Below are 13,244 nucleotides of genomic sequence, written 5' to 3'. Positions count from 1 at the left end.
TTTTCCTTGCTTTTCCTGTTATTGATTTCTACTTTTTATGGCTTTAGGGTCAGAAAAAATGCTTTGTAGTATTTCAGTACTTTGGATTCTGTTAACGCTTGCATTATGACCTAATATGTCGTCTATTCTGGAGAATGTTCCATGTACGCTGGAAAAGAAAGTATACTTGGTTGCTGTTGGGTGGAGTGTTCTGTGTATGTCTGTGAGGTCAAGTTGGTTAATTGTGGCGTTTAGATCTTCCTTGTCTTTATTGAGCATCTTTCTGAATGTTCTGTCCTTTACCAAAAGTGGCGCATTGAAGTCTCCTACTAATATTGTGGAGCTGTCTGTTTCTCTTTTCATTGCTGTTAGAGTTTGTTTTATGTATTTTGGAGCCCTGTCATTGGGTGCGTAAATATTTATTATGGGTATGTCCTCCTGGTATGTTGACCCTTCAATAATTATGTAGTGTCCTTCTTGTCCTTTGCGGTGGATTTGACTTTAACATCTGTTTTTTCAGAGATTAATAATGCCTCTCCTGCTCTTTTTTGATTGTTGTTTGCTTGGTATATTTTTTCCCATCCTTTGAGTTTTAGTCTGTTTGTGTCTTTAAGTGTAAGGTGTGTCTCTTAAAGGCAGCATATAGACAATTCGTGTTTTTTAATCCATTCTGCCACTCTCTGTCTCTTTATTGGTGCATTTAGTCCATTTACATTTGGCATAATTTTTGGTAGGTATGAGTTTTGTGCTGTCATTTTAATGTCTTTTTTGTATGTTGCTCACAGTTTCTTTGTTCCATTTAATTTTCTGTGCTGAGTTGTTTTTCTTTAAGTATTTTCATCTTTTTTATTGTTGTTGATTTCATATTTGTTGAGTCTTTATGTTTTTCTGGAAACCCTGGTGACATAATGATTAAGTGCTGTGGCTGCTAACTAAAAGTCAGCAGTTCAAATTGACCAGGCGCTCCTTGGACACTCTGTGGGGCAGTTCTTCCCTGTCCTATAGGGTCGCAATGAGCCAGGATCGACTTGATGGCAATGGGTTTAGTTTTTTTTGGTTTTTATGTTTTCCTTGTTTTTTGTTTTGATGTGTAAGATTGTTAGTTTCCTTTGTGGTTATTTTAATATTTACCCTATTTTTCTAAGTTTAAACCAATCTTTTATTTCTTTATATCGCCTTGACTTCCTCTCCATATGAAAGATCTATGACTACATTTTTAGTCCCTCTTTTTTATTTTAATGTTGTCATCTTCTCCTTAATGACTTCTCTGTTTCCCTATTTTCAGTGTTTTACCTTTGATTTATTTTTGTGACTTCCCTAACTTGATTGATAACCTGGCTGTCCTGTCCTGTGTTCTAGTTTTGGGTTGTTATCAGATGTTACTGATTTTCTAACCAAAGGACTCTAGTATTTCTTGTAATTTCGGTTTAGTTTTTACGAAGTCCCTAAACTTCTGTTTATCTGTGAATGCCCTAATTTTACCATTGTATTTGAGAGACCGTTTTGCTGGATATATGCTTCTTGACTGGCAATTTTTTTCCTTCAAGGCTTTATACATGTCATGGCTTCTTGCCTGCATGGTTTCTGCTGAGTAGTCTGAGCTTAGTCTCATTGACTCTCCTTTGTAGATGACTTTTCGTTTATCCCTAGCCACTCTTAAAATTCTCTCTTTATCTTTGGTTTCGACAAGTTTGATTATTACATGTGTTGGCGACTTTCTTTTGGGATCTACTTTGTGTGGTGTTCGATGAGCGTCTTGGATAGGTAAGGACACTACAAAAAAAAACTACAGACCAATGTCCATCATGAACACTGATGCAAAAATCCTCATCAAAATTCTAGCCAACACAATTCAATAACATATCAGAAAAATAATTCACCATGACCAAGTGGGATTCATACCAGGTATGCAGGGATGGTTCAACATTAGATGAATCTTTTACGATATCAGGGATGTTTTCTCCCAATAAACATTCAGCAGTTCTCTCTGTTGTTTCTGGTATTCCAGTCACTCGTAGGTTATTCCACTTGATAGGAAAAAAAAAAAAAAAAACTTGATAGAGACCCACATAATTCTTAGGATTTCTTCATTGTTTTAAATTCTTTTATCTGATTTTTCTTCAAATGAGTTGGTGTCTAGTGCTTCATCTTCCCTCTTGCTAATTCTGGCTTCTATTACCTCTATTCTGCTCCTATGACTTTCTATTGAGTTTTCTAATTCTGAAATGTTATTGTTAATCTTCTGGATTTCTGTGTGCTGTCTCTCTGTGGATTCTTGCAGCCTGTTAAATTTGTCCTTGTGCTGTTCTGTATCTTCTTAAGTTCCTCTGTTGCTTTGTCTGTGTGTTCCTTGGGTTGTTTTGCATCTTGCCTCATCTCCTTCCTGATAGCTTGAAGAGTTCTGTTTATTAATCTTTTCGGTTTTACCTCCAGTTATTCAAGAAGTCCTCTTCCTCTGGAGGATTTTTTGATTCTTTGTTTTGGGAGCTTGCCAAAACCATCCTGGTCTGCCTCTTTATGTGATTTGATATTGACTGTTGTCTCCAAGCCATCAATAAGTTATATTTATTTATTTTATGTTTGCTTAGTGTGTCCTAGTTTCTTGTTTTGTTTTGTTTTGATATGCCCAAATAGGCTGTTTGTGTGAGCTAGTTTGATTATTGGCACCTTTGAAGCTCTAACGTCCTGTCACCAGGTAGTTAGACCTGTAACTGCGTGTGTGAGCCTAGGCGTCTGTTTACTTTTCTTATATGGATTCAGCTCAGGTATCCACATAGTCGGTCACCAAGTGTGTGGTGCAGGTTCTTACCTGCAGACCTTGAGAGGCAGGGGTGATTGGAGTAGGCATAGGTATCTGGCTGCAGTAGGGGTTCATGAGCTGAGCAAGGCAGGGGGCTGACAGCTGCGCCTGAGCATATGGGAGGAAAGCGTGTCCCTGTTCCCACAAGTTCATAGGTGGGTGGGTTTTACAGCTGGACTATGGGCACCCAATGCTGTTGGCTGTAAGGACTGGGAGGCACCACTTATTTTTGAACCCCTCTCGCAGGTGGCTAGGAGCCACCAGTCCTCAGGCCCCTGATGTGGATAAATGAGGACCCTGCTTCATGGGCAGAGCAATGGCAGATGTCATGAACCTGCCACTCCACCATATAACTGATACAGTTGAAGTTAGGCTTCAGGTATATACCCTGTTGTCCTGTGCTAATGAGGGCGTATGCTGTTCAAATGGGCCCACATAGGTCTATGCAGGGGTGAAAGGTATTCAAAGTCTGCGGACCCCTTATGCTTGTGCCTAGGCAAAAGAGCTGTACCTGCCCTGAGTTCCTGTTTTAGGGGAGCTGGCAGATTATTTTTTCCCATTTGTTAATTTTTTCTGTTTCCAAGGCTGGGAGAATGGCTCATGGCATGTGACAGGTCCTACTTCCAGCCCAGGGGAAGCAGCGGTTGGCAGTCACTGAAGCTGGCCCAGGACCCAGTGCGCAGTGGGGAGGGGGCAGGTAAATGAGAAAGAGGTTATTCCCAAATGAGATGTTTTTTGGTCCGCATGGTAGGTTAGACGTATGTATTTATCTTTTGCCGATTGAGTGCCGCTTTTCACTGGTTCTGGAGGCTTGAGTAGACTCTCTGCCACTTGGTCCCTCCTGATGTGGAAAACACATCCCGAACGCCACTGCTTGCCTCACCGCACGTGCCAAATGATCTGGCCTGTAGGGTGCAGATTCCTGCTGGGTCAAGTCTGGCAACTCCTTGCTGCTTCTGAACCGTCTGTCCCTTCCCCTGCCACTCAGTCTGATTCCTCAGCTTTGCCTTTGATATTCAGGGCTCCTAGATTGCCATATATAATCGATTCACTTGTTTTTTTGGGTCTTATTGTAAGAGGAACCACAGGAAGCGTCTGACTACTCCACTACCTTGGCCCTGCCTTCTCAGACACTTACTTATTTTAATGATCTCCTGACCTGTCTTCTTTTCAGTACTTCTCACTTTAGTCTATGCTATACATACTCACAAATCAATCTTCCCAAGCTGAAACTTTGAATATATGTCATTCATCTACAGAAAATGACAACTGGTAATCTTTAATATAAAATTCCAATGTCTTAGCTTCATATTGAAGACTTTCTACCATTCATTATAGCCAACCTTCCTAACTGTGTTCCACTAATTCTCTGCATAGAATAGTCTCTTATCCAGCTCAATTGTCCTGGTAAATTCTTTTCAGATCTTCTTAAGGGCTCAAAGTAACCTATTCCTCCTTGAAATTTCCTTTAGTACTTTATTTATACATCTCTACTGACCATTTTCACTTTGAGTTGTGTAAAACGTGTTTATGTAGTATCTTATGTCTCACTAAACTATACTCTCCTTTAGGTAACTGTCCATATCTTAAGACTTTTTTTAGATCCTCCAAAGGAGGTGGTTCAGTAGCCTCACATTTTATAGATACTGAAAAAAAATTTAATTTGACCAATGCAAGAAAATATGTTCGGATTTATAAACCACTGACTTATTAACAAATTTTTAGAAAATGAATACCCTTGTTTGGTAGAAGTTAATTGTCTTTACTGTAATTTGGATTTTTTTGGATCTACTCCTGTTAGAAAAATACATGCTTGCCCAGTGACATTATACTGAGTATTAGAAAGAGTGTTGTGCTGGCTGCTGTGGAAATTACAGCCCAAAATTGGGTTTCTGCTTTATAAATTAAATAAGAATGGATAGGAAAATTTAGTGGCAGGATTCATGCAAACAGATAATGCTTCAATGGATATTTTAAAATTACTTACAGCATAGTTATTCATGAAGCAAACAGTATGACTAAAGAAGAAAATATGACTTAAAAGAAGAAAATATGACTTAGATTTGTTTATATTATTAAAATTACACTGATAATCAGTATCTTATTGCTTTTAATGTTCAGATTTATTTCAAGGTAAGTGACTCTCACTAAATTGGTATTTGAAGTTAGAAGGGCTGAGTAACCAAATGGAATGCTTTCTCATCCTCAGTATAAATAGACTGTGCTCCCCAGTACTATTCTTTTGTTGTTCCCCACAGGCATTACATAAAATTGTCAGGCATTACATAAAATTGTCAGTCATTTACATAGAACTAGTACAATTTGAGATACAGTAATCACTACTTGGGAGTCCTTGGATAGTGCAACTGGTTAAACACTGGACTACTAACCAAAAAGTTGGTAGTTCAAACCCACCCAGAGTCCCGATGGCGTTTAGGCCTGGCAGTCTGCTTCCAGAAGGTCACAGCCTTGAAAACCCTGTGGAGCAGTTCTACTTTGCACGTAAGGGTGTTACCATGAGTTGGAATTGACGCGACAGCAGCTAACAACAACAGTCACTAAGAACAAATTAGTTTTGCCACACTAGCATTAACCCTGACTAGTATTATAACTTAGACTTGAAAATCCTAATTTCTCCATAATAGTTCAATATTTTACTAAAAAAATGCCTGACATAGATGTTAATGTAACTGTGTTATGTGCCTTCTTACTCACATTAGATTTAACATGTCCCTTCTTGTTCACGTTGTATTTAAGTGAATGAAAAGAATACTCTACAGGAAGAAAATAAAAAGCTTTCTGAACAACTGCAGCAGAAAATTGAGTAAGTATTTTTCCCAAATTGCTTCAGAAAATTGAGTATTTTTTCTAGCTTTTCTGTCTTCTTTTTATTTAGCTATACAGACTGTGGAAATCCTGGTGGCATAGTGATTAAGTGTTACGGCTGCTAACCAGAAGGTCTGCAGTTCAGATCCACCAGGTGCTCTTTGGAAACTGTGTGGGGCAGTTCTACTCTGTCCTATAGGGTTGCTATGAATTGGAATCAACTTTATAGCCATGGGTTTGGGTTTTTTTTTGTTTTTTGTTTTTTTTGTTATGTGACTATAAAGATATATACCAACTCTCACTTATTGACATGGTTAGGTTCCAAAGACCAGGTGGTTATACAAAAATCTGCATTATGAGAGAGTCGGGCTATGTCTCTTCTTCAGCTCTGGTGCCCCCAGCACATTTCAGGATGCGCATGACATGGCGATTCTCCCTTCTCCACCATGCCTTCCCTACCACCTCAGAGTGTGCTATTGGGAGTGGTGCAGGGGTTGGGAGTGGTGGTGGTGGTCAAGCGTACCTGCCGCCTCTGGAGCAACAGGGGCCCACCATCACCTGGCTGAGCTCCAGGCCTCCATGCAGACCCCTGTGCCTCGCCTCTCCACCTTCCCACCTGGCCCCAAAGTCAGGCCTTGGTGGCAGGCAGCTCCTGGGCCTGTGGACAGGTGAGGCCCAGCCATTTGGGCCTGGCAGAGGCTCCAGAGGTGGCAGAGAGGCCTCTTTGGAGGAAGAGACTTCTAAGCCTCCTGCCCAACTGTGGCGGTCCTGGCTCCCACCACCTCCTTGCAGCCCGGCCACCCCAGCCTACTGCATACTGCCCACCACAGGCCTAGTCAGGCACCTCTACCCAACCCAGGTAATAGAACTGCACAGCCTCACTCCCTCTCACAAACCTTGCTCTCCTCTTCCTCTTCCCCCTCTCAACTTGGCTCCTTGTTAATGTGCAAAATAGTAGGTTTTTTACTATTGTGGGAAAGGCAAAATGAGTTTTGTTACCTCCCTTCCAACCCTGTCCTAGAAGCTTCATAAAAGCAAACTGAAGAAACATTTCCTGCTATGTAGATCTCAGGCTGGAGAACTTCCTCTGTTCTCACCTCCCTCCCGCCTTTCTTTTTTTTTTTTTTTTCAGTCTTTGCTTTTAATTTATTTTATAACAGATGAATTCTTCTTGTAAATCTTGTGTACCAATATAGTCATAAAGCAATAGGTCTGGCATGAGAAGGGTAAGTTATTAATAATAAGCAATCTTTTCCTTAAAGGTATCTTTCAAATGACATCAATAGGTATCTTGTTTGGTTTTGCTTCACTTTTTTTTTTTTTTAATTGTGGTAAATATATAGGTAACAGAACATTGTACATTTCAACAATCTTCGCATATACAGTTCAGTGACAGCAATGATGTTTATCATGTTGTTCAACCATCACCCTTACATGTTCCCGATTTTTTCCACCACTTTTAAGAAAAGCTTGGCGTTGGGACATTTTTAAAATTCCATCCCAGGCTGAGCCTCTCAGTGTGGGATCCCCGATTCAGAATTTTGGAAGCTCCCCAAGTGGTTTCATTGTGTGATTGAAGAACCGCTACAGCCTGGGAAGAGAGTGGGGAACTCTTAGGTTATGCACGAGTCGCAGTTAGGGAGGAAGAACATGCTGGTGAAGTTGCGTGGGGATGACATCATCAGGATCCATGGGTTCGTCAGATGGCATGTGGATTTTTCAAGTTATTGGGGTCTTTCAGTTCCCAGGCCAGTGAGTTAGGGCAAATCACAGCAGCAGTCCAGAAAGAGGAAGTCATGAGGAAATAAACTGCCTTTCTCTTAAAGAATAAAAATACTACCTTGTTTCTTGTGTGCCACTTGCTCTTCTATGTGTTTTATGTCTAAACTTCACTGTGATTCTACAAAGTAGCTTTATTATCCCTACTTTACAGATGGGAAAGCTACAGCTCACAAAAAGTCAAATAAGTTACTTATGGTCTCACAGTTAGTAGGTAAGGAGACCATCACTCAGACCCTATCTTCTGCTTTAAAAGGCTTTATTCTATGCAGTGCTGTCTAAAACAAACAAACAAACAAATGTTTTTCTGGGTATGGTGTAACTAATGCCGAGCAGAGATATGGTTAACTCTTAGTTGCCATATAATTAAAGTATATGTAATATTTTTTAAGAGTTAGGATTCAGGATCATTTTAATGCTTTTGGGGCCATTCTTAAAGATTCTGTTGAATTTGAGTGGAGACATACAAAAACTTTGATAAACTGTAAATGTGTATTATTTTGGCTTAGAATAGCTGTTTTCTCTTTAAACAGGTCTCACAGGTGGAATTAACATTCTTATCAGTATACTTTTAGGTAATGGGTGTCCAATAGAATTTTTATATTCCTTCCATGTGATCAGTCCACTGAATATTGGTAGCTAAAGGGAGTTTTGAGGAGGGATCATTGTCAGGTGAGAAAAGGAGGCTATGGGATCAAACAGACTATTGAACGCATATACGGAAATATCAACACTTTGAAATTTTCCTCGTGTTGTATAATGAAGTGAGGCTAGAACATAGATCCTCACTCTCTCATAGATGATTACACAACCCAAAAGGTTTTTTTAGTTGTCATTCACAGCCTAACCTTATCTCAGTAGACAGGATGCTATTTATACTCTTTTATTTAATTCTACTTCCTGTGACTATTCAGTTGTTTTACTGTGGAAATATCAATGTTTGATTACAGGATGATGCCTCAGACCCCACAGGAGGTGTCACGTAATAACCTGTATGTGTTCCTTATTACCTTTCATTAAAAACTTTTCTTTGAATTCCCAGTCACATCTGGTTCCAAGAATTTCAGATAAGTGATGATTGACCTACATTAATTTATGTTGTATGAAGTAATTTAGCACATATAGCTTATGGTATTTTTAACACATCAGCTTTGACGTTTGTGAATACCAACGACAGATAGTATACAAAGCGTAGAGGCAGATAAAATAATGAAAGTTAATACAGATTAGATGTGCGATTTCCTCAGAAACCAAGGTGTACGTCAGAACTGGATAATGGCATTTGCTTGGTAGAAATATGAATTCTAATTAGTCTGGAATTCATTTATTTTTAGTGTTCTCAAGCTCACAAATTTTTCTTGTTGCAGCTCATTGGTGTTTTAGAAAAGAAGTAAAGGCTGAAGTTTGAAATTACAACAAAGACTAATAATCATATAGAGTTCTGGGCATGTATGTTTTATTTAGATCGTGCCTTGGAACAGTGTAGGAGCTAATCTATTCTTTAATTTCTCCCCTGAAGTTTAAGATAGTAATGATTCTCATGGGCCAGCTTCTTTTGTAACTTGTTCTGCACACACACACACACACAGTTTCTTTTGGTAGTTTAAAAAGTAGCAAGTATCATCTTGTTTCCTCTGACTACCTAAACCACTGTAACAGTATGCTATTCGTGCCTGAAATTCCCACTGAAGTTTAGAAAAAAATATCTTTTGACTTATACTTCTGCTTGTTAAATGCTGTGTTTCTAATTTACCTGAGCTGATTTTGAAGTCATGTCTTATATGGTAGGGCATTTATTTAGTGACACTAGAGTAAGAATCTTCTGGACCAGTGAAAGAAAGTCAAAGGAGTCTGTAATCTTAATATTTCAAAGAACTTTAGGATTCGTTTCATTCAGCCCTCTCTTCTAAACAGAATTCTTTGTACAACTTGTTTAATAGAACAAATAGCATCGTTTTAATACCTCGATCATAATTTAATTTTAGTCACCTGAAATTAGAAAATTTCCCTACGATTGAGTAGAGTTCACCTTACTTACAAGTTATGTTTGTTGATCCTAGTTTTGCTTCCTGGGACCATTTAGAACCTTCTTCCATTTGATGGCCCTTTATGTACATGAAAATAGCTATCCTGGTCCTTCTGAGTCTTTCTTGTCTTCTCTAGAGTAAATGTCCTCTGCTGCATTAACTGTTCCTCATATAGCATTACCTAGAGACTCCTCAGAGTGCCATTTCTGTATAATGTTTAGTTAGTTGATATCTTAATTAAGAAATCAATATTCTAGGTATAATCTGGCCAGTAGAACAATACTTTCACCTCCCTTTTTCTGTATCATTTTACTTACTGTAGTCAAAATATATGTGTATTACATCACTGGTGGTCCGTTACAGCTAAGTAAAACCTTTAAATCAATGTCTAAGCCCTGTCTCCATCCTCTACTTGTATTTGGTGTTTTTGATGTAAATACAGGACTTCAGAGTCAGGGCTTCGTAGTAGGTTGCTGAAGAAACCGTATCTCATGTAGTCTACTTCATTTTAAGATTATAGCACTGTTGATTAGATACCTACTTATTTTATGAGCATTGGGCTATCTTTGTACAGTCTACATGTATTTACATATGTTATTTCATTTTCACAAGTTTCCTACAAAAAGGAAGTAGGAAAGTACCTACTTTTATAGATGAGGAAACTGAGGCTTAGAAAAGTTTAAAAACGTAGCCAGTGTGACTAGCAGGTGTCAGACTCAGAATTTGAACCCAGGTCTACCACACTTTAGAGTTTGCATAAACCCTTTTATAAAACCAAAACCAAACTCATTGCCATTGAGTTGATTCCAACTCACAGTGACCCGATAGGACAGAGTAATGAACTGCCCCATAGGGCTTCTAAGGCTACAGTCTTTACAGAAGCAGACTGCCACATCTTTCTCCCACGGAACAACTGGTCAGTTCAAACTGTCAACCTTTTGGTTAGCAGCCGAGTCTTTAACCACTGTGCCACCAGGACTTCTCACCCTGTTATGGTCTTGTGCTAAAATACACTCCAAAGGTTATCTACGTGGTATCACTGTGTAGGTGACAGAGCCAGGATCCTATCTCTTCTGACTCAGTTCAGTTATTCCAGCTTCTGGGGATCCTTCATGTGCTGATTTTTTTCTGCCATATATTAGGTTAGCTTTATTCTCAGCTTTGTGTCTTTCACAAATTTGATGAATATTCCATTGGTGTTCTGCATCAAGACCATTAATAAATTGTTGAAAAAAACCTAATGATAGACTTCTGAGGTATACTGCTACAGATTGCTTCATTAATTGTAATTCTTTGTCTGAGTGATATTGTTCAGTTAGAAGTCAGTCTTATTGGTGCCAAGGTTATATTTCTTCTTTTTGTTGACAACGAGAGAATATCAATAGAATCTTTATCCAGTTGCTCCTTGAGAGCTAGATATACAGTAAAGCAGTCCTTGGGGCAGCTGGTTTAATAACCTTTTTTTTTTTTTTTTTAGTCTTATTTGAATTGTTCCTATAATAAACATACTGGTTCCAAGAGATTGGGGATTCTTCTCCTTAAGAGCTAGCTAATAAGCTCTCTTAAAATAATTTCTATAATTTTGCTGAAATCTGGTATCAGACTCAGTAGTTTATATTTTAGGAATCAAAACATGCTTCATTAAGTTTAAATTATGTTTTAATTGAAAACGTTTAAGTTCTTTAAAGTAGAGGAGGAGAAAAGCTGAATGTTAAAAGCTTTTTTACGGATTCCTTATGAAGACAAACCCTAGATCTTTAGGTCTTTGGGAAGGCGAACAACTAAAACAGTTTTGACGGGAATCTGAAGAGAGGCCTGCAAACAAAACGACCAACCGAAGGAATGTACTCTCAGGCCATTAGAAGGAAAAGTAAAATGAGAACAATGTGTATAAATAATTTCACCAAAAAGTGTGGTGTGAACTTTTCTCGGAAAATCAGAGTGAGACCTGATGCTTAAAGAAGAAACTTGATTAAAACATGGAATTTTTTTTTTTTTTCTTTTATGACGGAGAAGGACAGAGGAGGACAAAGCCAGCATTTGTTTACTTAGTTTGGATACTTAGAGCTAGTTTTTCTTTTTTTTCCCCCTCTTCTGTGATCCCACTATTCTAGTTGGGAAATCAGTTTCTTCTTGTGACTCATTCATGTTTCAGGTTGATTTTAAGAGTAATAAGTAGATAGACTATGATATGATTAGTTAAAGCTCGGTCAGATAGATTTCACACTCCATTAATTTATGAGACTTTCTCATATGACTCTGGCTTACTCTCTTTTTCCAGAAGCAAGATGGTATAATCATAGAGAGATTAAAATTTAGATATTCACTCTAAAGATTGGTCCTCCATCTAGAATTATACACCACAAGTAATATTCATATTATGTAGGAAATTAAGGTATAGATCTTTCTTAGGAAAAATTGATCTTTGTCTTCTAATGTCTTAAATATATCTCTGTCAGTTATAGTTTATAAAATTCTCATTATGTTATAACTTGGTCGTAAGTAGTATTACAAATTGATAAGAGTCTACTAGAATAGACTGGCTTTGTCACTTGGAGCCTAAATACCTAACTGGTAAGGATCGTTTCGCATGTAGGTCAGTCATGACCTGACATGGGAAAGCTAGGTAGCTTTATTTTACTCGGTAACCACAGTTAATTCCAAACCCAATCATTAGGTGTCGTTAGTCCTGAACCGAGTTGGTTAAGAGACTATGCCTAGATTAGTTCAAATCTCTTTCTTTAGTGGAACCTGGGACTCTGTCATGCATTGATTCAGCAAATATTTTTGAGCACCTACTGAGTGCCAGGCACTATTGGAGGTACTTGGGATACAAAGGTTTTTGTGCTTTTTGAGCTTTCATTCTGTCAGGTAAGCAATTAAAAAAAAAAAAAACCAAACTTGTTGCTGTCGAGCCGATTCATAGTAGGTTGCTGAAGAAACCTTATCTCATGTAGTCTAGTTCATTTTAAGATAATAGCACTATTGATTAAATACCTACTTATATTCTGAGCATTGGTCTATCTTTATACAGTCTACATATTTTACATACGTTATTTCATTTTCACAAGTTTCCTACAAAAAGCAAGTAGGAAAGTACGTTTATAGGTGAGGAAACTATAGAACTGCCCCATAGGGTTTCCAAGGAGCGGCTGGTGAATTAGAACTGCTAACCTTTTGGTAGCAGCTGAGCTCTTAACCACTTCGCCTCCAGAGCTCCATCAGTTAAGGAATAGACATAATAAATAATCAAATTGTATAATACATTAGAAAGCATTAAATGCTATGGATAAAGAAAATAGAGCCGAATAAAAAGGAATAAGAGTACTAGGGTATGGTGGGGAGTCACAATTTTAAATAGTGTGGTCAAGGTAGGTTTTGATGAGAAAGTAAAATTTCAGCAAAGACTTGAAGGAGATGAAGTAATTAACCATGTAGCTATCTAGGGGAAAAGCATTCTAAGCAGATGTAAGAACAAAGGACTAAGGTAGGAGTGTGCTTGGTGTGTTTGAGGAACATCAAGGAAACAAGTGTGGCTGGAGTAGAGTACAATAGGAAAAGAGGTCAGAGGTATTAGGGAGGGGTGGCGGTCAGATTATATGGGACCTTAAGGGTCATTAAAAGGACTTAGCCTTGTATTCTCAATGAAATGGGTGAGATGTGGCAGGGTTTTTTTTTTTTTAATTAAAATTTAAATGAAGGTTTACAGAACAAAATAGTTTCTCATCAAACAGTACACACATTGTTGTGTGACATTGGTTAACAACCCCACAGCATGTCAACACTCTCCCTTCTCAACCCTGGGTTCCCTATTACCAGCTTTCCCGTTCCCC

At 38.3% G+C, this 13,244-nt stretch overlaps 1 protein-coding gene across 6 annotated transcripts in view; it reads left to right on the top strand.

The window, feature by feature from the left end:
- RBBP8 (RB binding protein 8, endonuclease) overlaps nucleotides 1–13,244 on the top strand; it is a 133,165-nt gene that overhangs the window by 78,233 nt on the left and 41,688 nt on the right. For all 6 annotated transcript variants that reach the window (XM_064294648.1, XM_023543942.2, XM_010586820.3 and 3 more), the window contains one exon: nucleotides 5,537–5,603. In XM_064294648.1, coding sequence (XP_064150718.1) covers nucleotides 5,537–5,603 — 67 coding nt within the window. The remainder of the gene's footprint in view (nucleotides 1–5,536; nucleotides 5,604–13,244) is intronic.

Source organism: Loxodonta africana, chromosome 11 (genome assembly GCF_030014295.1).
Source record: "Loxodonta africana isolate mLoxAfr1 chromosome 11, mLoxAfr1.hap2, whole genome shotgun sequence".
Classification (NCBI taxonomy): Eukaryota; Metazoa; Chordata; class Mammalia; order Proboscidea; family Elephantidae; genus Loxodonta; species Loxodonta africana.
Note: the sequence above shows the minus strand (reverse complement) of the source record. Positions and strands in the feature narration are given on the sequence as shown.